This window comes from Falco punctatus (assembly GCF_963210335.1).
Source record: "Falco punctatus genome assembly, chromosome: 5".
Taxonomy (NCBI): domain Eukaryota; kingdom Metazoa; phylum Chordata; class Aves; order Falconiformes; family Falconidae; genus Falco; species Falco punctatus.
In genome coordinates this window covers 37,603,566-37,628,467 of record NC_137584.1, presented here as the reverse complement: position 1 = coordinate 37,628,467, position 24,902 = coordinate 37,603,566, and the positions used below count along the sequence as shown (strand labels likewise).

The window sequence follows — 24,902 nt, the reverse complement described above, 5'->3', positions numbered from 1 at the left end:
ATGACCATGATCTTTCAATGATACTTGAGAGTGGCCTCACAATAAACATCAGCCATCAAGGAGCTGGAGGCACACTTCAAAGAACACAGAGCTAGGCTCTCTTCAATGGCACCCAGAGACAGGACAAGAGGCAATAGGCAAAAGCTGAAATGCAGGACACTCTGAACATCAGAAAACACTTTTTTTCTGTGAGGGTGACTGAGCACTAGTACAAGTTGCCCAGAGACATTGTAGAACCTCCTTCCTTGGAGATATTCAAAAGCCATGTGGATATGGTCACGGACAACCAGCTGTACCTGCTTGAGCAGGGGAGTTAAACAAGATGACCTCCAAAGATGCCTTCAAACTGCAATCATTACGTGATGCTGATTAAGCAGCAAAGGCATTATTGTAACTTTGGGCAAGTCTGTCTTTCAAACACCTTGGACAGACAGAAACAAAAATGAAGCACAATGTGTTTCATCTCTCTGCTGTTCTCCTTCATGGTCAGATGTGGCATTGCAAGATTTTGCCCTCAGTTAGGCTCCCACTAAACATTATTAATTGTGTAGAGTAGATATCTCCCACAACTCAGCCTCAAGCATGTTTTTTATTGTCTCTGCCAGAGCCCCAGTTGTATTGTTTGTGATTTTCAGAGTCCCCCAAAAAATACAGTCCTTCTCAGTGCCTTTTCTTATAGTCACATACAGACAATGTTGATACAAATATTTGAAGAAAAAGGTTCTTTTTAATCTTATAATTGTAAGATGTAACAGCATCCCATGAAAGAAAATTCCATGAGAAAAATAAACAAAACGCATATATCCTCTGTCTGACCTGAATATGCCTTCAGGATCACCCTTCTTCCTGAAGCAGAGCACTGGCTGGCAGGACTAGTAAGACCTCATTCTCAGGACCTGTAAAAGCTAACTTCCACAATGAGGTGTTTCTTCTTCACAGAAGAGTCTCCTAACAAATCACTGCAAACAACTTCCTCTCAAAAGAATTTGACTTATCTGCACCTGTGACCAATAAATCACTTACTCCACCTATAGATGGATGCATAAGAAGTAACAGGGCACTGTTAACAGGTAATTTCCAAGGCTTTCACTAATCTTTTCTCTGCTATACCACAGCAATATAAAGCAATGTCTGAGTCACATGACAATGCTACTGTTTCTTGTGCTACTACAGCCACAATAATAAAAAACATCCTGGATTCTATTTTCTTAATTGTTTTCCTGTTCAACTTTTCCATTATAATCAGGGTGTATGTTCTATTACAAGTATAACTACCTCCCCATCCCCTCAAAATTATGCTCCAAAAAGACATTTTAAAAAACTAATTCTGATTAAACTTTTCACAGAATCCACTAGGAACTTTGTTATACAATCTATTAACTCTAGATATCTCCAGGTATCACAGCAATGGAAAAAAAGTGGATAACAAATCTTAGAATAAATAGATAGGCATTGTATGTATAACTTTAGCTTATTCTAGGAGTTCTCATATTTCAGGCTTTATTTTTTCTTTCTCCCGTGGTTTGTGGGTTTTTTTAAGTAGCAACAGGTGGTGATCAAACTTATTTTGGATATTGCAAGCTTTATGTGGCCAGCTGGCATGCTGTCCAGCCTCCTAAGAACGCTTTTCTGGTCAGAGCTTTACAGGGGTTACCATGACAAACATCTGGTAATTGCATGGGACAGCGAACAGCCAAGTTTTTCCTATGTTCTCCATTGTACAGCTTTTAGTCTACATTCCAAAATATGTATCTTTTTATATTGCAAACAATTTGCTGAATATTAGGAAAAAAAAAATGTAACGTGCTTTCTGTCTTTGTAAGAGAAAGATACCAGAATGGCACGTGTCTATAAATCAGGGAATGCTCTCACAAATCAGCCTATTTCATTCCAATTGCTGCATTAAAAAAAAAAAAAACAACCTTGACTACAAACCAAAGTCGTCTTTTTTTTTAACCACTTTTCCTTGTATTCTATTACTTTGCCTCAGTACTGTGGTATTCATTCAGAGACCCTTCAGTACCAGGAGATCCACTGAGGCTCTAGGAAATCTGAGTATAGCTTAACAGTAGTAGTAGCTACCTTAGACGTTCTGTACACACGGGTTTCATTTAAAACATACACCAAACCCTTCACATCCCTATGTGTGGGTTGAGTATGGCTCAGCATGCTTTCACCAACAACATCCAGCACAGACCACATTCTCTATCCTGTATACTTTCATGCATCCCTAGTCCCAAACTTGGAGGAACTCTAGCCCCTGCTTTGTTCCTTTTTCCCTCAGAATCCAGACAGCAAGACTCAAAGCTCCATGGAAAAAAAGATGACAAATCATGGGATCATCACATTCAGAAAAGACCAAGAATTAATCACATTCTGAGTATGTGTATATGTGTATCTTGCTCAGGATGACGCCAAGCAAGTTACTTCACAGTGGACATGCAAACTGAAAAATAACTGAAAATTGAGGGGCTATTCATTCAAACTGAATATCTCACCCTAAGGCTCAAAGTGTAACTGTTAAAATATGTATGAGATGAGTTCCATGTGGCTGCAGGAATTCTACTAAAATATGTTGCCAGGGGAGCTTATGATCTAGTTGCACAGGATCATAATATTAGTTGGAGATTTTACCTTAATGTCTAAAACTATCTTTATACAATTGGCAAATCTTTTCAGAGACTGATAGAGGGTGAAACTGATTTTCCCTGGGAGTGTGCATCAAAGCATTATCATGCATCTGAATATTCTGCAGAAGAAATTCAGTATGTCCAAGTAGTCCAATATTCTTCAAATATCTTCACAGTGGTCCAATAAGCACCCGCTGCCTTTATTCCAGAAAAAAAAAAAAAAAAAAAAAAAAAAACCAACCATGAGGAATGGCTATTTCAGCAGCAAAGAGCGTAACAGCAGCTGAAATTCTGTTCCTTTACTGTTCAGAGTGTGAGTCAGAGGCAGGCTGCTCCTGCCACCAAAGATGTTAGTGGGTGGTGCTTGTGAGCTCCTCCCAACACCTTGTCTCTGCCAATCCCATAACCTGCGTCAGTAATTTAGCAGCTGTCACATCTACCTCCCCACACCTACCATAGCAGCAGCCCAGACCTCTAAACTGGGCTGTAATAACTCTTCCCTGGTGTCCCTCCCTCTGGGTAAATAACAAGCACATCTGACAGCATAGTGCAACTGTCCCATTCCTTCCTTTTAAATTAATTCCCAATTTCAGCTGGTTTTGTCCATCCTGCTCTCTTATTCAACATTACATCAGTTGCCCCAGCAAGTTTCCCATTCCTGTATTTCTGTGGCAAGTAGAGAAGAGCAAATGCTAATTTCATAGAATCACAGAGTCACATCATGGTTGAGGCTGGTAGGTAGCTCTGCAGGTTACCTTATCCAACCTCCCTGCTCACACAGAGCCAGTGGCACTTCACTAATGCTAAACAGATGGGAAGCATCACCTCCCTCGGCCTGCTGGCAACAGTCCTCCAGATGGAGCCCAGAACATCATTAGCCTTCTTTGCCACAAGGGCACATTTCTACTTCACATTCATCTTGGTGTCCTTTTCTGAAAAGCTGCTTTCCAGCTAGTTACCCTCCCAGCATATATTGGTGTCTGGGGGTTGCACTTGGTGCCAAGGGGACTTTGCACTTCCTCCTGCTGAACTTCATAAGGCTCCTGTCAGCGCATTTTCACACTGTTCAGGTACTTCTGGATGGCAGCATATCCCCCAGTGTATCAGACACTCCTGAGAGTTTTGTGCCACCAGCAGACTTGCTACACTCTGCCCCATCATCCAGATAGTTAAAGATGTTGAACAGGATTGGAACTAGTACTGTTGCTCCCTGGGATACACTGCTAATTACTGGCCTCCGGCTAGATTTCATGCTGCTCGTCACCACCCTCTGAGGTTCCCATTCAGACAGTTTTGAACCCTTCTCACTCTTCATCCAGCCCATACTTCGTATGCTTCTCTATGAGGGTGTGGTGGAAGATGGTGTTGAAAGCCTTACTGAATTCATAGTAGACAATATCCACTGCTCTCCCCACATCTACCAAGCCAGTAATTTTATCATAGGTGTTTATCAAATTAGTCAAGCATGACTTCCCCATGGTAAATCCATGCTGACTACTACTGATTAATTCCTTGTCATTTATGTGCCTGGAAAGAGTTTCCAGGATTAACTGCTCTATCACTTTCCCAGGGATTGAGGTAAAGCTGACCAGCCTGTAGTTCCCTGGGTCCTCTTTCTTGCCCTTCCTGAAGGGCCTTTTCCTCAGAAATTTATAGAAACCATGTCTTCTTCCTCAGCTACAGATAGGCACAATTATGAAATAGATATTGTAAGGTGACATTTTAAAAACACCCAAGCTGCAGCTACAAAGATAACTTGTGCCTTGTTTCATCTCATATTCTGCCAAATACTAAGTGTCTTAGATTGTCTGCTGTTGATGCAGGTGGTCCTCCTTCAAAGGGAAGGCAATGGATGATCAGAGCAGAGAAAGTTTTTTCATAGAATCACAGTCACAGAACATGAAAAGATCTGAGCAACTCTTCACTCACTCAGAAATGTTTCTGAGACAACCTCTGCAAAATCAGTAAATCTTTCTTCAATTTTTAACCTAGCTTGAATGATCAGCAGACTCAAATGTTGATTGTGCTCACAATCTAGCAAATACATCAGTGTATAGCTTCCCTGCACAAAGGTATTGATCTTGCATTACTTCAATCTGTTCGTATAATGCAGTACAGAGCTGTGTATATATTACTTATATTACTACCCCTTTCAGAAGTAGAAGGCATTATTTCAAGTTAGGAGTATTGCTTAAAACATTAAGCAGCTTTTGGGTTACAATTAACTACGTGGATCACATGCTTGGTAATTACCAGGACCAACTTATCAGCTCCTTTTTTTTTGGAGCAGAAACAAAAATAAAAACATCACAAGGCATTCCTTAGTGTGCATTTTGCAGACCTACGCACCTTATGTGAGAAATAAATGTAACTGTGAATATGCACATCGTAGTGCAGCAAGAACATAGCTACTACAAAAGAAGAAATAAATAGGAAGCCAATGGTGGTCATGGCACAGTGTTGTCACTGACCAGGGCACCGTCCCACCACAACTGAATAGGGTAGGCAGAGTAGTATGCTGATAACAAGGTCCACTGGCAATCCCAGAAAAAGAGAGGTGATAAACCAGGTCCAGAGTCCATCCCAGGAGTCCAGCCAGGAGCAGCAGCAGATGGAGCCAGATAGATGGCTGAAGGCAAGACTGCAACATGGTTCCCCTGGAGAGTGGATGCAAGGCAAACTACCTACAGAGTAGGTCAAGATCCATGCAAAAAACAAGGCCAGAGGAAGGACTTGAGACCTGTACACTGACAACATCGTTCAGGCAAGGACTAAATGTCCAGGCCTGAGCTTAAATGTAGTTCCTGAAGCAAGGAGCAGAGTGTGCGTGGATGGGGGTCCAAGGCTGGTCAGGGCAATTAGGGCCCAGTGGCATGCTCAGGGACCTCACAGTGCAGCCTCTAACCTGAGTAAAGATACACCTGAAAATCTGAGACCAAGCCAGGCCATAAAATTAGTGTCACAAAGAAGGATGAAGCTTTACTGCACCAGGACTTCAACCACGTTATACTGATGAGCAAGGCAGGTTCACATCAGTGTCTAAAAGCTTTGCAGAAGATCTGAAATCTGCCTTGGGGAAGAAAAGCTTATACTACTTCACATTCTAGAACCTCTCAGGAAAGTGACTCTTTGCTATGAATCTTGCAAGAGAACAAGCAAACTGCTGCAGAAATCTGGACAGCTGATTTTTCTCAGTATCAGCCAGTCATGAAGATGAGGGTATTCATGTAACTTTGTCAGTGAATGTGAGCTGGTGCTACCACTAAGTGTTTAGTCAATATTTTCAGTGCATTTAACAAAGTGAAGCAGGTAACACCTTGAATTGATAGTTTCCTCCTAACATCATGAATGAAAGTGACTTCCTTTCTTCTGGATGCGTTAATGCACAAAATTATCTAATCTATAAGTGGGAGAAAATGAGAAATTGAAAATGTCTAGACTGGTAAAACAGAATTTAAAACTGTCATGTGAAATGTAAGTGACACAAAACATATTGAAGCAGCTGGTATTTAGTCTAGTCTACCATTTTGGGTTGTTATGGGTTTACTGTGTAAGGGAATGGAGTTTTCCTTAATTCCTAAGTTTCTACACTCTTTCTGTGCATTGGTTTTATAGCACTAGACTGCTGAAATATATCTGTCCCTCACTGCCCTCTATGTTGGTGAATGTAGTCACTAGAACCAGGCAGGATTGACAGACAAGGAGGCTTAGCATATTAGAATTTTCTGATATACCTAGCCTGGCACACCTATATGACTCACCAACGTGTGTCATTCCAAACGAGACTTTCCCAAAAGATTAAAATTAAGTGGTGGATTCAACAGGTTCATATCCCTATGAATCATTGCTGGATTGCTAACTTCAGAAGGAGTTGTGATGTCTCTAAAATCCATTCAATAGAAGGACAGCAGGAGGTAGAATGGTAATGTTTCTTGTCTTATGGACAATTAAGAGTCTACAAAGTTTCATCATAAAGAACACATAGTCCTTCAAACAATGTAAGTATGCATTAGCCTTTTGTACCTCCTGATCATTAAGTGTTTGTCTGACTCCTGGTAATCCTGAAGTTGGTAACTGTAATATTCTCATTCAGATCCCCATTGTACCACAGTCTAACTCCTGTGTTCACTGTTTCCACCTTGGACTCAAGCGAAAGTTTTTTTACTTGTTCTCCAAGTAGCTGTTCTTTTAGACAAGATAGATTTAAAATGCTTTTCACAATGTCTTGGAATTTGTTCAAAGGTCATTATCTTACCCTAATGCATGTATTCATAAAGCCTCATAGTTCATTATCCTAACCTGGCAGAAAAGTAGAGTTGTTTCTTCTTCCAAAAACATCTCTTTGGTTCTTTATTCACAAGTCTGCTTTGCAGATTGTCTGGAGCTTTTCTCAGGTATAGTTATAAATAAGGAGAATGCAGGTGAAGTATAAAAATGTTCAAAATCTTCAGATGAAACTTTACAAATCCATGCATTTCAAAGCAAATGAAGCAGGAGTCTGAGTAAATCCAAAAGTCACTAGCAGTGTCCAAGATTCCCTCATTTATTGGCAAGATGACCTGGCTGCGTGAGGTTGGCTGACAACATCAGAAAGTTAAAATGCCTTTTCTTGTACCACCTTCAGAGGAACCCATAAGACTTTCTGGCACTCTCTGAAGCAATCTTGGAATGCCTCCAGATCATCAATAGTGAAAGAGACATAAAGATTCACAGCTTTATCCAGAAAGAATGATGAAAATGGAAGTTGCAAAATACTTCAAGAACAAAAGAAAAGATAAGTTAAATGATTTTTTTCTGGGTAAAAAATGTAGCTTAGTAATACAAACTGAATGGAAAAATTCTTGTGGAACTCACTGCAAAAAAAACCCAATATATTCAAAACCTATAAAACTGCAGGCCAGGATAACATGTCTGAAGATTTACTCTAAGCAAAGATCAAAAAAGAATTTGAGCATCCCACTATGATTCCTCCGTCAATTAAGAGAAAAGGAACGCATGTCAGAAGAATAAGAAAAAAGGAACCATCACTAAAGAAATTGAATAAACAACTAAGAATCCCAGAGAAATTGTGCAGAGTCAGTCTGAAAATTATTTCCCATGCTTTCAACTGCAGCTTTCAAGAGCATCAGGCTGGAGGATTTTTCCCTATTTAATCAGAATTTTGTACTTTACAGTATTGTTAAAAAGAGTAACAATGGATAGAACTCATTAAGGGCAATAAGCAGATTAAACAAAAGCAAAACAGTTTTCACTGTGGATGTCTAGGGCAAATACTTAGAACAAAATCAACAAACAATCAAGCTGAGATCTTGCAGTTAGTGTTACTATCCACAACACTGCAAACAGTATAAATGAGAAGGTGGACTTACCTTTGCTATATTTCAAGAACACTGGATAAAGATTTCACTAAACAAAACCTATTATGGCAAACCCAAAGCAGAAACAAAGAGAGGTCGTTCCAGAGGGACCATTCAAAACATAGTAATGGCAGATGCACCAACTTTACAAATCAACAACTTTAAAAGATTAAAGGTACTGGCCCATCATAAGATTGTTTAGGAACTAATCTCTCCTGTAAGCACCCAACAGTGCAAGGGATGGACTGGATTTGATTGGACAAGACCTATGAACAAAAAAAAGCAAAAGTTTTCAGTCTGTGTAACTGTATAGTAGACCTAACACTTCAATGGAGACTTGTTCCAAGTTCAGATAGAGCTTTCCAAACTCACCCATTTCCAATTTATTTATGTGAAAAACACCTGGTGAACACATTAGGAAAAAGTGAACAGTTTTCTTCCTTATGAGAACTCAAGAATAGTTTTTAAAATACAGAAGATTCAATCTCTGGTCTGAGCAATGAGAGAACATTCATTTTTAAAAACTGGGGGGGGGGGGGGGGGTGCTGAAAGTTATTAGCAAGTGAAAAATAATGCTTTATTTTCTCTATTTCTTCTCCACAATAGTTACTACTATTGATCACTGTGTAATGTGTAACAAACACATGCATATACATAACACCTAATAAGCACCCTTAAAACATGTCATTAAGGACTTGAATTACTTTTTTGAAGTTTGGCTAATAGAACTCAGCAGACACTAGAATACACTGACTTAGCCAAATTAAATATAGAGCAAGAACATATATAAATTATTCCCCTCTTCCCAGGACATATTCATTTAATTGATTGTCCAGATTTTACACTTTAACTATTTTACCATTCACCTGCTCTTACTTACATTAGTATTTAGAAACAAAAAGACAGACAAGTGATCTGTGAAAAGCTTTCTACTTTTTCATTACTCTTCAGCAACACAGTTTGAGCAGCTTATTAGAAAAACATAAGAAGGTAACAGATTCCAAACCCAGAAGTCTCTAGTTTCATTACTTTCTGACATTCAGCACAGGTAATACAGCAATGCTTTTGGCAAGAACATATATGCCCCCTATAGATTTAACATATTCTTGCCACAGAAAGGTGGAAATAAATGAAAGGCTCATTAGGCATTTCCTAAATAGAAAATTCAGTACTAGAAAAATTATATTAAATCTTTCAATAAATATATGTTTACATGCACAAAAAGCAAACATGTAATTATTCTTTAAAACTTGAACATCATCCTGTTCAAACACCTTTTCTTTTAAACTTAATTATTCTAGCCTGCACAACAGAGATTGACCCAAGTATTTCTTTTCCTCAGCAATGTTTCCTCCCGGTACTCTCTCCCTTTGTCCGAGAGCTTCCCCAAGCACAACACTGAAAGTTTTTTAGAAAAAGTGTAGCATTTTATTCTGAGTTTATGATAACATATTATGCAAATCTATAGCATGACATACATGATTTGTAATAATGTTGTTACAAATATATTTGTATTTTAAAAGCTGGATCATAAATTTTACCTCCTTTAGCAGCAATGGCATGCTGTTTTGGAAATACCATTAGCATTCAGTTCAACATACTATTTTATTATACAATTAGATCTGCAAAGGTAGGTAAAGATGGGTGATAAATCTTGACTATTTAATGGCTTCCACATAACTAACTACAACTGAGGAATGAACATTTTGTCTGGTCTCTTAAAATCAGTAAATTCCAATCAGCCTTTAATTTTCCCTTTTAAAGGCCTGACTGTAGATCTGATTCCACATAAAAATTTCTACAGGTATATCACAGCAAGTATGACAACTCTGAATAAAGACAAAGCATGGCTTTTTATTCCTAGGTGCATAATTCAGCCTTACCTCAGTGTTCTTAAATCCCACAGTTTGATGCCATCACCTGCAGCTGTTGTCATGAAAAGGTTGTAAGCTTCGGGTTGCTGAGTGCTGAAGGATGATCCCTGTAAAATATGAAATCAGTTTCAGATAACTATTCTTGTGGCTTTAAATATTTATAGAATCATAGAATATCTCAAGCTGGAAGGGACCCATAGGGATCATCGAGTCCAACTCCCTGCTCTTCACAGGATTACCTAAAACTAAACCATATGACTAAGAACATCGTCCAGATGCTCCTTGAACTCTGACAGGCTTAGTGCCCTGACCACTTCCCTGGGGACTCTGTTCCAGTGACCAACCACCCTCTCAGTGAAGAATTTATTAAACTTAAAAAATAAAAAATACATGTTTGTTAGATTATGTGAAAAAAAGCTTGTCTGCACACAAAGAAACTTGTGCAGAGGAAAGCTGGCATGTGGAGGGACCCCCGTAACCCAGTCAGAGAAACGGAGCACTGCCTTGACTCCTCTCCTGTTGTCTCAGGACAGCCATGAGGCCTTTGGTCCAGGGGTGGCACCCGCCATGATGAGTCAATGGGAGTGGCTCTTTGTGTCATCTCACAGACTGACAGGATATTTAGGGGAGGAGGCAAGGGCAGGGAGAGGGAAGGGTCAAAGAGCAGTCCAGCATTTAATTGTAAGACATATTGAACCTTGGCATAAGTGGGCACATTTTCCATTGACTTCAGTAGTAAATGTGTTCATTTATAACAGGACTGATTTTGGCTTCATACCTTTAAATAATTAAATCATGTCTATCTTTAAACTTCTGAGTTTTTAACATCCGTGTTGGCAAATCCTGGCCTTTTTGCTGGCTACATACTTCTTTCTCCAGGGAACTAAATATAAACAGTTAAAGCTCCTTCTTTCCTTTCCCCACCATTCACATTCTTGATTTGGCTGAACACATCACAGAAACCTCAAGGCCATGTCCTGCAATCAGTGCTTGACTGCCAGGAATCTTCTGTTCATTATTAGAACTGGTGTGTATAGCTGGAAAATGCTCTAGCATTTAGTCAACAGAATTCTCCCAAAGGCCAAGACAAAGTGGGCCACTCATCGTTAAAGAGACTATAGGAGCTTTCACTTACTTTAAACAGATTTCGTTCCTAAACTAAGGATTACCACAGCCTGCTCTAACAGATGAATTAAAATGCACTGCACAACAGGTTTCTCAACAAAGTCTTCACATTCTGACATCAGCTATGTATAACTATTTTAAAAAAAGACTAATTATAAAAGAGAAATACAGTAGTTGTCTAAAGGATAGTATTCATTAAAAGTTACAGAACACCCTTTCTTTTTGTGTTTTTGAAACTTTTACTCACTACCTCTTTCTTCAGTCAGCAATGATCACAGAGTCCAATACAAAAAGCTCTACAGACACATACACATTTACTTCATGCACTACTCCTTTAGTTTAGAATACACTAACAGTAATAAAGGTAAGAATAAGTGTAATCCCTTTGTTTCTTCCCTGCCCTGACATTTTGTCAGTAACATACTTTACTAACATAATGCTATACTTGTATCCTCAAACTACATTTGCTACTGAATATTGCTGTGGCAGGCAAAAAAATATATACGAGTTAGGATAATATGCAAACTGAATTTTATTTATCCTTTTGTGTTTTTATAGTCCATTAATTTATGATAACCTATAATTTATGTGAATCTAATGCAAAAAGTAGCATATTCCAACACACACTTCAAACAATATTCTTTCATTCTGACAGACAAATCACTTGCCTATGCCCCATCATCTTCCTTATCCAGCAGTGCAATACCTTCTCAGCTTCTCTGTAGACTAACCACATTGCAACTTCCACATAAAATTTGGCCCCAAGAAGAACATGGTTAAACAGAATCCCCATCTCATTTGCTAATTCCGTATGAACACCATCAATATAATCAGAACAGTGCAGCTGGCTTATGCTAAAGGCATGTCTCAAAATACACTCCACATCTTGCAGGCATGCACATACCTTCAGAAAGATTTGCCACTATGGCTAGGAAAAAGTTAACTGACTGAAACTTCTTAGTTGTCCATTTTTCAGCCTTCACATCATGTACATTTCCTAATGAATGGGCAAATTAATTTTGAAATAAAAGGGCCTGGGAGGAAAACTAGAAACTTTGTTATTTCTCTGAAAATGAATGTAATGTAAAAACTGTGTTTGCTAGCAGAACATAATACCATGCAAATATTTGTGGTTGATACTGATACATTCCTGTTCAAAGAATATGTTTTGTACCACTGCAAATGTATCGCTAACACTAAAGCTCTGAATCTTTGAGGTCTGATCTCAAATTGCCATCTATTTCTGGATCTCAGAAGTTCCTAAAGTCTAAGACAGGAACACAATTTTGATATTTCAACCAATTCATTTTACTACATTTCTTAAAAGTTAGTATACAAAGCAATGGCACCATGAGAAGACACATAATACTTTGGGAATTGTTGATAATCAGTTTTCATCAGGTGATCTTATGCATCAAACCAAAATTGTCAAGTTGGAAATCACTAGAATAAAACAGCTTATAGAAGTGTAAATCAATTATTATTAGCTTAGGGTATTCACCTTGTTAGGCTTGGTAAAAGATGGCTAAGGACTACTTACCAGTGAGGTGAAGTTACTACAGCCAGAAGAGCGACATCTGCTCTTGCCTCAGAAGACGCTTAATACATCACTTGGGCCTAGTGTACACCCTGCACTAAAATACTATAAGGAATTCTGAGAGTAGAATCTGAAAATCAGGCACAGGTGCAGGGAAAAGAGTGGAGGGTCCATCAACACCACCCTATCATTGAAAAATGGGAGATTTCCACCAGTTTCCTCAGGCTGAGGAGAACAATGAACCTCTTTCCCCTAGTTCCTAAGCAAACTCTGAAAAGTAAGAGCCTGCAGCAGTATCACCACGTCTCCACAGGACCACGTATTTAGCCCAGTTTCCTGATGAAATGATGCTTATGCAACTGTACTGTTTGCTGATTCCCATCCAGAATTTTTTTTAACCTGCTTCAATAATTAAATCCAAGAGATAAAGGTCTGATGATAACTACCTTTCCATGAGATACATGTAAATAAGTAACTAGCAGACAGAAATTCAAACCAGCACAGCCATCAAGGAAAGTGATTTAGTTTGTCAAGCCATTAACCAGCCAACACACAACTAATTTAGAACAGGTGTGCAGTATGGCATGCCTCTCAGTCAACTAGTAATAAGGACATGACAAGAAGATAAGGTTGTGAGAAAGGAGGAGTGTTTAGGGAACAAAACTGGAAGTGTATGTGGTGGGGAGGTGAAGATTATAAAGATTTTAATAGTCAAATTTGAGGTTTTGTGGTGAATTTGGAATGTAGTATTTAAGGACACAGCCTTAAAATCCTTCAGAAAGGATGCTTGATTAGTCTTGCTGCTGGAAGAACCTGTATACAAAGAAAGACAAGCTCTGTATCTTCATTATATAACGTGTCCTGAGCACTTCAGGGTAATTTGGTGCCATAATGCTTTTTAAGGGAACAAAAATACACAGGTTTGGAATAATAAACATTAATATGCTCAATTAAATAAAGATTATAGAGGTTCTAAGCAAGTGGTATAAGGCCTAAGGCTCTGCAAGAAATTTAATTGTGTAAGCTTTAATCAAATATGGAACTTCAAGACCTAGGCATGTCTCTTGTGGTTTCCTCTCCTGGACTTTGGTAAACTAAGTTGCACTATTTTGGATACAGGACTGAAGGTTCTTTATCCTAAATAACTGTACTAAAATAAAGTAGATGACAAATGGGAAGTAATCTGTCACAAACAATACAAATAGATAAACAAAAATCTGGTAGTAAGCACAGTGCCCAGAACAACTTCTTCCTTAAGTGACAAGGATTTTTGCTATGATTTTGCCCAACTACCTCTTTACCTTCTGTTTTAATTCATCCAATATTTAAATTTGGCACAGCCCCATAAGACTAGCTTCAAAATGGTTTCTTTATAAGTTTCAGAATATGTATCTTGCATGTGAGAAATGCTTGCTACATTCTTGCTCCAATTTCCCTTCCCTGACATTGACAAAATAACAAAAATTCACAACATAAATAGTGTTCTGAACAATGTAAGGAAAGATCTGAAGAAAACACAATCAAGTCATGGAAATACTACAGATGGAAAAGTATATTGGCATACATATATATGCTTTGTGTATATAGACATATGTTACTTTCAACCACTGTTGCAAATTAAGGTTTTCAGATCAAACAGGGTAGCATTAAGGTATTTGGCTATTCCTACAATTAGCAAAGATAAAGAAGAAAAGATGAAGTACAGCAATATGTACTTTCTATCATGATGCAATGCTCATGTGCAGATATATTTTCACTGTATTCATTATTCTTCATCTCACTATAAACATGTAACAACATAGGGCAGCATCATACTTTCTGCAAATATGGAAAGTACTGTCTTCAAGGATTTACCAGCCAAAATATTTTTTCTAACATTACTCTCTGCTCTGAGTCATAGTAACAACTGTTTTTCCCCCAGCTTCCATGCAAATGTTTATAATTTTTTTTCTTCAGCATAATACTATTGAATTTTTCATTTCTGAAGTAATCCTTTGCATTAAAACCTGAGTTTAAAATGGGAAGACTTTCTTACTGTGCTACTGCATTTAATTTAAAGATGTTTAGATTTATTCTTTGTACTAAAGCAGACACTGCAACCTTCTGGGAGTGAGCTTTACCGATGCTGCTCTCTTCACTTCCCTGCATCCTTCTCCCTCACGGCCATTACCTCCCCAGACCTAGTTTCTCCCAGTCCTTGCATCTGTCTCCTCTGAACCCTTGCAAAACACTGAGGTTCAAGGAGGTGAGAAAGACAGACATAATCAGGGCAAAGGAGCTCTGGGAACAACAGTAATCTATGTGGTTGTGGATGACTGGAACAGTAGGGGGAGGGGGTGGGGGTGGGGAGAGGATTCTACTAGAGAGAGAATTAAGTATGAGAAGGAGGAGAAAAAGAAGTTGTAGGAGGTGCAGAAGTGAAGGCTCATAGCTGCAGAGGCAGAGCACCTGTGATGATATAGAGAGATACAGCCTAGCTTCAGCTGGTGAAATAGGTTTGGAGATGTAAACTGACCAAGCAGCACAGGATCAGAGGCGCAGGCTTTACCCATAGTTTGTTTATTCTGGAGCTCCACCAAACTATCAGGAAGCTTGAAGCAGTACAGTCATCACAGAGGTTGCCAGTGAGAAAGGGAGAAGAGTGTCAAGACAGAAGACCCCCATCTCATTGCTGCCACTGTTGTTGTCTCCAGGGAAGAGGGAGAAGAGTCAGTAAGAATGGATAGAACACCACCATATTCACACGTCACCTGAAAAGACGGACCACTGCAGCAATTTGCTAGACTACAAAAGCAAGTACTCCATGTACTTATTCTATATGTGTACACTGTATGACCACATATTCTACATTCATCTGCAATATTTTACAAAGTGTTAATAAGAACAGAGATTACTTTGCATAATTCAAGCTTCAGGGACAATTTTCCATCAACTACTTACATCTGTACAGAGGCTACAGACATAATATCTCAGGCAATCATACAGTCTGATTTTATAACCTCATTACAGTCAGGAAGACTCAAAACTTTCCTGCTAAAGAAAGATAAGCTGTGGCACGTAAAGATTCAAGAGGGTGGTTTGTCATCTTCAGCATACATTACTCGATCAAGGCTTCATTACACTGATAACTGCTGCTGCAACTAAGGGCTGTGCTATACTCCCCTAAATGTAAAGTGATGATTCTGACCACCTATGGTCATCCAACAGTTTGGGGTGGTGGGGTGGGGATGGTGCGAACTCAATTATTTTAGCCACTACGTTTTGTGCAGATTTCAAGAAGAGCAACTATAAAGAATTCTACTCTGGCTTCATGGCAATTACTGCAGATTTTGATAAGCGAAACAAGGGTTTCTTGATTCTTGAGAGACAGAAGATTTGTACATTAATTTTAAACAGGCCACAGAGAGATATTTTCAAAATTAGACATGAGAATAAGGCAACCAGTTCCTAGATTCAGCTGATACTGAAATGTTTGAATTTTCCTCTGAACATTTACCTATAGCACATTCTAAATTTCTGCAGTGTCATGCAGATGATCTGTATCTTTACAGATTCAGCAGCAGTTTATATGTACATAAAAGTAGTATGACATTTATTTAATTTGAACTCCCAGTCTATGCTTCCTGATTAATGTCATGCAGATGTAGCAATATTTATTATCTTCTAAATATATTTTCACTTTTAGAATACTAAAATTCTAAAATGAAACAGGAATTACAGAGACACATTAAAATGGTTGTCTCAACCCATCATCTTCTAAGAGACATTCTTTATAACAGTCAGTACAGCCAAATCTTTCATATGAATATATATATATGTATAAATATTTGCAATATCTCCTACTAATCTGTTCTGGAGAAAGATTCAGAGTATGTTTGCTTCACAGCAAACATTGTCTGATTTATAATAGAACAGTATTCAGAATCTTTATATATCTATATTTTTTAAATATAATAAGCTTAATCAAGTATACAATTTAAAATCAAAGTCATTACACTGTAAATTATATATACTTGCTTAAATCTGCTGCTGTCCAAACCCAGAAATAACAGAATGTCACGTTGTTCATCTATGTTCCCAGAACATCCTATGTATTTAATAATTCGCTAACAGGTTTCTCCCACACTTAATAGGAACATATCTTCCTTAGTGTTTTACAAGTCTTTCTAAATGATTTTTATTTATTTATTTAAAGAATAAATCTCCTGATCATCCTCAATTACTGTCCATGACAAAGCAGTCTTGGAACAGTGGAACTGATTTGCATGAATCTACACCAGAAAATGCACTTCAAGAATATATATTTTGCAATCACTAATAAGAATTATATCCACAAAACAAGACTAGGACTAGCCCAAAGGAAAGCCTGCATAAATTCTGTGTTGGCACTGGATCTTTAGCATCAAATTCACTCCACATATTTTCTTCTACTGCACCACCTCTCATGGCTAGCTAACCTTAGATTCCCATGTGTTTCATGCTTTAAACAGGATGTAATTTACACACAGTATTTTGCAAATTTTTATGTCTATAAAATATTTTAGCATATTATCTTAATGTAAATGCACTGAGTTATATTTAGTCTAACAGCTTTAAACTATAAAACTCTAATGAAACAGTTGATGTGTAATTTTCCTGTTGACTTATCTGAAATATTAAATGTCTAAAACTGAAAAAATAGAGAACCTGGATCCATAATTTTTCCAAAAAATGGTCAATTTTCTTTGCTATACCACATGCCTCTAGGTTTTTTCCTAACTGAATACTCGCCCACAGCTTTAAAATTTTTCTTAACTAAATAACCTGAAGCCACTAAGCTGACCAAGCAAAAAGAAAAGCCAGAACCTTAAGCCTATATCTGTTACAAATAGTACTGAAATAGTTAGCACAGTTTTAAGTGTTTTAACAGATCACATCTCTCAGGAAAACCCACAAAGAGCTCTACAAAAGTAGTAATATGGAACTGTGTTAAACCCACAGAAGCAAAGACTTTCCAACTGGGAATGAAGAATCATACTCAACTAAAACTGTAACACAGTAAGTATTCTAACCTATATGGTGCCATAAGACCTCCAAACATTCAAATCAATCTTCAGGTAAAAAAAAACAGAGTAAGGAGGGGGGGTGGGGTGTTTAAGTCATGTATTCTATTGAAGTGTTTTGTTTATTGTTTCTGAAAAGTTAGAATAAACCAGATGACTTCAGATTCAACTTTACAGGAGAACAGTTACATAAGAAAAAGTTCCTGCTGAACTACAGTATTACAGCCTGGCATGAGCAAGGCAAAGTGTAATATACACTTCCCTAGTAGCAAGCTTGTTCAGTCATTCTCACTGCTCCCTGCTTTCCACTAGAGAACAAATGAGGTCTGGGTGCTTTTACCACATAGACTAGGGACCTTGCTTATCCTCCCCAACATATAAAAAACTCTATCGATTACCATAAATTACATTTTTAGTCTCCAATTCTTTTATGGATGGAGTTGTATTGGTACTACAAATAAAATTCATTAAAGTTTATACCTTATTTTGGCAGATCTGATGGACTGATCTAGTATGAACTTCTGGTATCACTGCTGTGCTGCAGCCTACATTGAGGTCAAAAACTTCCAATGCTCGGTTGCTGCCAGCTGTAAGTACAATATCTGTATAGCTCTCTGTGTTAAAGTGATCTAAAGGAACAAAAGTATATAGATAAACAAAAAGACAGATAAATAGATATCAAGACTCTGTTGTACTTAATACTCCATGAGCAGCACCAAAATTCTTACAGTCCTGAAATTTTGTCCAAAGCTGAAGTTCAATACCACCAAAAAATACAGCATTTTTACTCCAATAGAAAAAGAGTCGTAAAGAATCAAATGTTAATTACTTTAACTGAAGTTATTTCCATGGCATTAAGTCCAAAGAACTATAAAGCAAATAAGAAATACAAAGGATACAAGAGTAGAAATCATTTACTGCTGAAAGGCTGGTAATCTCCATTGTTGAAGCCATGGGAAATTTCTGTACCAATTTGCAAATACTTCTCTGCTTGTATCTGAAAAAAAAAAAAAAATCAAAGGAATGCTGGTGTTAATGAAATAAGTTATGATTTGTGGCCACCAGTGAACTACCACTGGAATAACAAAGCAAGTCAAAATGTTTTCTTTCATCATTAAAAATTAAAGCCACAGACCTTTTGACTCATTGCTGAACTCCATTAAAAATCTTGATAATAAAACTCATTTGTATGAAAAAGAACATGATATTCATATACATTAGATAGATATTCCATCAGCATGAAAAACTAAAATAACCTTCTATGTAAATTGAAAATGTTGAAAAGGAAAAAAACAAAAAATCCATCAAGTACTTATGATCCAAAAGCAGAAATACTAGTTTCAGTATAGCATTTAATGTGATGATCTTAAGGGCAGAAAGAAAGAAAATTATGAGAAAACAGTGAGGAAAGAAGAATTTCCACTTAAATGAGAACAGAACAAGGTGCTGATCGCACACTACCAAGGAAATTTGGCTTCCCAACATACACTGTACTCTTCAAGGTCCTGTGGGATATCTACCAGCTCTATGCATATGTTGCAGACATGCCAAGCCCCCTAAAATGGCTCCAGATTTATTTGTATCACACAACACAGAACTGTGTTGTGACTCAATCTGATTAGATCTTTCTGTTTACTGAAATGTATCAGCACAGACAACATGGATCTGATCTTAAATCCATCAAAATCAACAGAAAACATTCCTCTATGGATATGTATATGGATATGTTGGGCAAGAAGAGTGTGGTTTCCATAGATGTCACCTAAGGAATATAAACAGAGTTGTTAATAACTGTACTGGGTCTGGTTGAGGTAGAGTTAATTTTCTTCGTAGTAGCTTGTATGGTGCTGTGGTTTACATTTGTGACTCAAATGGTGTTGATAACACAGCAGGGTTTTAGCTATTGCTGAACAGTGTCTGCACAGCGTTAAGATATTCTGTGTTTCTCACTGTGCCCCCAGATTGAGTAGTCTGGGGGAGTAAATAAATTCAGATAGGGTCACAGTAATGACCACTTACCTGAATTATCCAAAGGGATATTCCATAACATATAATGTCGAGCTCAGCAATAAAACTGGGCAGGGGTGGCAGATGTTATTTGAAACAAGCAGTTGCTCAGAGACTGGCTGGGCATCAGTTTGCTAGGGAGCTAGTAAGGAATTACTTTTGCATCACTAGGTTTATTTTTATTTCTTCCTTTACTTATTAAATGGCCTTTACCTCATCCCATGAGTTATCCTCACCTTTGACCTTCCAGTTTTCACCCCCATTCTACTGCGGGATCCCATTGAGGGAGACTGAGTGAGCAACTGGGTGGGGGCTTAGCTGCCAGCAAAGGTCAACACACCACAACAACTCAAAATTTCTACGTTATATTCTAAATGCAGACACTTCTATGCAGTAAAATAATTCCAATGTACCTGTATTATACTTCCATTTTATCATGTCTAATGACAATACAAAAGTCCATGTGTGACACACTTCCAGGAATAATTTCTGTTCCATTCCAACAATGCTAAAAGTTTGCAAAACTGAGATCATTTGTCAAAAGCAATACATTTATCAGCTGGATCAGTTGAAAAGAAAAGTGGTTAATGACTTGCTTTTGCCTTTCTTTGTCATTCTCAAACAATGATCTGCTGAGTTTTTCCAGGTAGACTTTAAAGCTACTTCAGCAGTGATGGTGAAGCAGAAGGTAAAGTACAGTGTGTTGCAATTTAACCCAAGAACATTTTGTGGTTTCCAGAAGTATATTATTCAAGTAAACCACAAAAATAAACTGCTCTAGACTTCAGGAACAAATAATTTCTCTTCATTTTGGGGTAAAGATATCCAAGATAACTTTAAATAAACTGATGGAGATTATAGGAACGTTCTAATGAAGGCAGCATGAAGCTTTCTCTGGTCTAATTAATCTTGCTGAAAGAGGTTTACTGAAGCAGTTACATTGCTCCCAAATCCTAGAACAATTATTCTGAGTTAGCTGAAGTATCTCTTTTCTACAGTGCAGTCTGCTACATAGATAAACACCCCACAGGGTGCTTCCCAGATAGAATTTCACTTAGAATGCAAATCTTCAACCAACAGTAAACTGAGATTCATCAAAGACAAGTTAGGACAAAACTTAATCAAAGTTACAAAGGAAAAAAAGTAGAATAAGAGTACCCATTAGCAAAAAAAAAGAAGAAATTTAGTATATTTAAGACCTTATAATTTTTGAACACAATGTATTTGCCACATGCCCTGTACACATTCAATTCAAAGTGAAAGTCAACTAAAATTCAGCCAGACATTCTGGACTCCCTGAGCTGGACACTGTACATTAGCTCTTATCTCTTAAAGATTGAAGTTTATATAACAATTTGGGTTACCTTTTATTGCTGTAATAAAACCTCCATCAACTGAGAATTAAGAGGCCAACACAGAAAGTAATTGTGGAAGAAAGGTATTACATAATTCAACAGACACAAGACAAAAGCTTAAATGCCACTCACTTTTAATATATAATAACAGAAACTGAGAATAAAAATGTATGTTGAAATGTAAGCAAAAGTGCACAATCTACATTCTAATTTAAAATACTTTCTTGCTTGCTATGGAAAAGATTGTTGTATATCTTATAAAAGGCTTGTTGAGAAACTAATCAGAGGAATTAATCCAGTAATGGTCAGAAGGTGTTGTAATGTTTATCAAGATAAAGGTGTGAAGAGTACACAAAGGAAAAGCTTTTTATATTGTTGAAATATATTACAACTTCTCAGTAAGAAGATGCATTTAGCAAAATAACTGTGCTTTTGTCTGGAGAAAATGAACAGATTTCTGTAAATACAACAAGGGTTATTTTGTAAGTAAAAAAAGAAGATAATAACAAATGAGATACAAACTCTTCAAAAGGAAAGAAAAAAAGATTTTTCTTTTCCTATCAGAAGCGAATTCTGAAAATAAAATTATTTACAACTAAGTTAAGAATTCTATCTCAGGTCTGGCCACTTTCCATAGATAAACTTGACAGTCTGACATTAGCAAAGCTAATTCATTTGTTGCAGGGTTTCCAATATGAATGCAGTGCCACAGACAGTTGTGAAGTTGTTTTGAGCTATCACAAAACACTACAAGCCCTACAGAATGCTGCACAGATGAAGACCAGGAGTGTGAAGTGAATATAGGCAAAACTATCTCACAAGTCAACTGGAGAGGTTATTGTAGCACAAACGTGCTCTAAAAATTGTCTAAATTAGACCAACAACTCCTCAAGCCACAGAAAAGCTTGTAATGAAAGCAAAAAAATGATGAATATCTACATTTTTTTTCCAGGTCACCAGTTCTATACACAGCACATAATCTCAGCTGACAATTCTATAGATCAGGTATCCAAATAAAATCACATTTCTGTTGATATCCTGAAAACTACAATTCTGTCCTTCTATAATGCCTTCAATAATTAGAATACTGACAACGGTGAATATAACTAATCTCTGAGATCTCCCATATCCAACATGCTTTAGGGTTATAAACATTCTTGGGGGATACATTTACAGTATATAGGTTTTTTCACGAGAGTGGTATATCTTCAGAAATGAAATATAAATCCAGATATTAAGATACAAACACTTCCTGCAATGATTGCAGACTGATGTGTCTACTTTCCAGCAGATTTGAAGTCCTTTGCTGAAAGCATTTTTCAGGAGACACAGATAAAGTAGAAACATTTTGATGACATACAAAAAACTTCAATGTATGTAAGTATGTTACTATGCTAAAACCAGAAGATGAATAAGCACCAAAAAAGCTTCCCAAACCCCCCAAAAACCAGCTTGAGGCCAATCTGACATTCAAAATTTTAAGGAAAATCGCTGTACATGACAAAGTCAAAACTAAACAACAGACCACAAGTATCATCAGTATGACAGATCATAAGCTTTCAGGCTATTAAAAACATTTTTATATGCACTGTAAAAATTAATCTTCAAACAGTAGTCACATTATACATTTCCAGACACAGCCCTGAGTTCACTAAAATAAGAAAATCAGCTACATGAAAAGAAAAACAATAATGTCATCTTCTGGAATGCTTAGAATTTATCATAACTGAATAATACTCTCTCTTAGACTATGAAGGAGGGTGGATGTCATTCTCTGGCCCTATGTAATGAATCTTAGACATAAGAAAAGATAAGCATGGGAAAATTTAAAGCATTTAGAGACCATTGAATTTAGAATGTTGTTAGAATTCATCTTATGACTTATACACTTATCTAGTTTCCGTTCTGTTTCTGATAAAAACCAAAGAATGTTTAGATTCTTTGATCTAATGGCTAAAGCTCAAAGGAACCAAGCTTAGAATATTGTTATCATGCTGCCGAATCAGGTCTTTGTAGCCTATTTACTTAGGAAGTTTAAACTGGCTTAAAGTGTTTGCGTTAAAATAATTATCCTGTTAAATATTAACTTTCCAGAAGTACCCAAAATGAACACTCTCCTATGTATCATAACATGATAAATTCTAAATCCCTTAAATGCTTAACCCATCTACAATATGTTCTGGTATAGTTTCCCATTTCACCAGAGAAGATATTTTATCATTATTTTCTTTTCTGTATATATAATATACTACAACAAGTTGTTAAATATAATGGCTTTAAAAGGCGCTTTTTCTGTTAATGGAACACAATTTTCTCCTTTCTAAACTCCTTTCATATCGTTCATGCTGATGTTTAAAACAACACATAGAACTATAAAAATGAGATAACCCATAGATGTTTTATTCTGCTCAAATTCTCATGTGAATTAAAAGTAATTAAGAATTTTAAAAAGTAATAACTGAGAAGCAAGTAGTTACACTTCATATCAGTATACACAACTGCTGATGAAAGTGGGAATTCAATAGTTAGTAATTTTGGAGAATGTAAAGGAAATTGTTTAGGTTGTGAATCATTCTGAGATTAATCATAGAAGCAGAAGTCAGGAGATCTGTATCCTAGTCCCTGAACTGCAATAAATGTCCTCTATGACATTTATAAATAAGGATATAATTACATAAACCAATAAGGAATATAACATTCTTTTTTCCATTTCTCAGTTTCACCTTTAAAACTGAACTAATATTTGAACATTTATTTAAGTTGCTGTGATGCTTAGTTAATTAATACTTATGGGCCATTTTTTGAAAACTTGGCACAGGGAAACAGTGATACAATTTGACATTTTAGTGTCTTCACCTCTGAAATACAATAGCAATCTATTCGTTACCCAGACTGCATTGCCCTGCCCTCCTAATTAAGGGTATAAAGCATGTTTTGAGGTTAGATCTAGTATCTTCTTGAATCAGTTCCATTCAAGCGTTCTTCCAAACTTGACTCAGAAGGCAGAATGAAAGAGTTGTACGAAACAAAAGAAACGATGCGGTGTTCCATGAAAGAAATGGTGGGAAATGAACTGGAGGGAATCCACAAGAAAATGTCAAAGTAAATTAACCTCTAAAAGCCTTTTTTATAGATCTGTATAACCAAGTCTCAGACTGGCTTGTGGATTTGTTGTAATGTCTACAATTCTGTGTTTGGTATTTTCACATTGCACTAATATCCCAGAGAGACTAATTGCATATTTTTGAGTTAGTGTTAATGCATCAAGAAATACTGATAACATGGAAATAACTAAATTCTAAGCACAATCCTACATACATACTTTTAACAGTTTTAAACCTGGGTATTATGAGCTTGTAACAAAACAATTGGCATAACACAGAGCACAGTAGTTCAATGCCCAAGTCCTTGCAAAACTGTTTGACTGGATTCTACAGTTACATCAAGTACTCCCTTTAGTTTCTGAACTAACTAGATTAAAGGTAGTTCAGACAAGTCTTCCTCAACAGTAACTGCATATGGATTTTCTTCAGGTTACTGGATACTTTCCTTGAGAGACACGGGTAATTTGGGGGGGGCAGGGGGGAGCCAGCACATTATATACTACAGTAGAAGTTCCTTATTAAAGCCTAAGCCCCCCCCCCCCCCAAATAAAAGAAAAAAATATTTTTAACAAAATTTTAAAACTGAAAAAGAATCAGAAGAGGGAGGGATCTAAAAGATGAGAATACTGTTTTCCATCTTATTTTCCTAAGTCCCTCCACAATTGCCTGTATAAATTTTAAGAATTAAGAATTATATGAGAGAAGAAGGTGCCTGCCTCAGTTTCCAAATATAACTTGTTGACACTATGAATAGATTTCAAGCAAAATTGGAACAGGAATCACTTTTCCTGCCTTCCAAGTTCCTCCTGTACTGTTACACTTTGCTAAAGGGTAAGCACTTTAGAACATGAGATGTCTGTAGAACCAGTTA

At 37.0% G+C, this 24,902-nt stretch overlaps 2 protein-coding genes across 2 annotated transcripts in view; one reads left to right on the top strand and one right to left on the bottom strand.

Annotated features, from left to right (window-relative positions):
* The window catches only part of LOC308064285 (UPF0669 protein C6orf120 homolog), a 361,466-nt gene that overhangs the window by 298,955 nt on the left and 37,609 nt on the right, over nucleotides 1-24,902 (top strand). The gene's annotated exons all lie outside the window — the stretch shown is intronic.
* The window catches only part of WDR27 (WD repeat domain 27), a 146,012-nt gene that overhangs the window by 89,708 nt on the left and 31,402 nt on the right, over nucleotides 1-24,902 (bottom strand). Inside the window, exons 19-21 of the mRNA XM_080388533.1 lie at nucleotides 18,465-18,562; nucleotides 18,046-18,167; nucleotides 9,871-9,968 (exon numbers count right to left, since the gene is read on the bottom strand). Coding sequence (XP_080244659.1) covers nucleotides 9,871-9,968; nucleotides 18,046-18,167; nucleotides 18,465-18,562 — 318 coding nt within the window. The remainder of the gene's footprint in view (nucleotides 1-9,870; nucleotides 9,969-18,045; nucleotides 18,168-18,464; nucleotides 18,563-24,902) is intronic.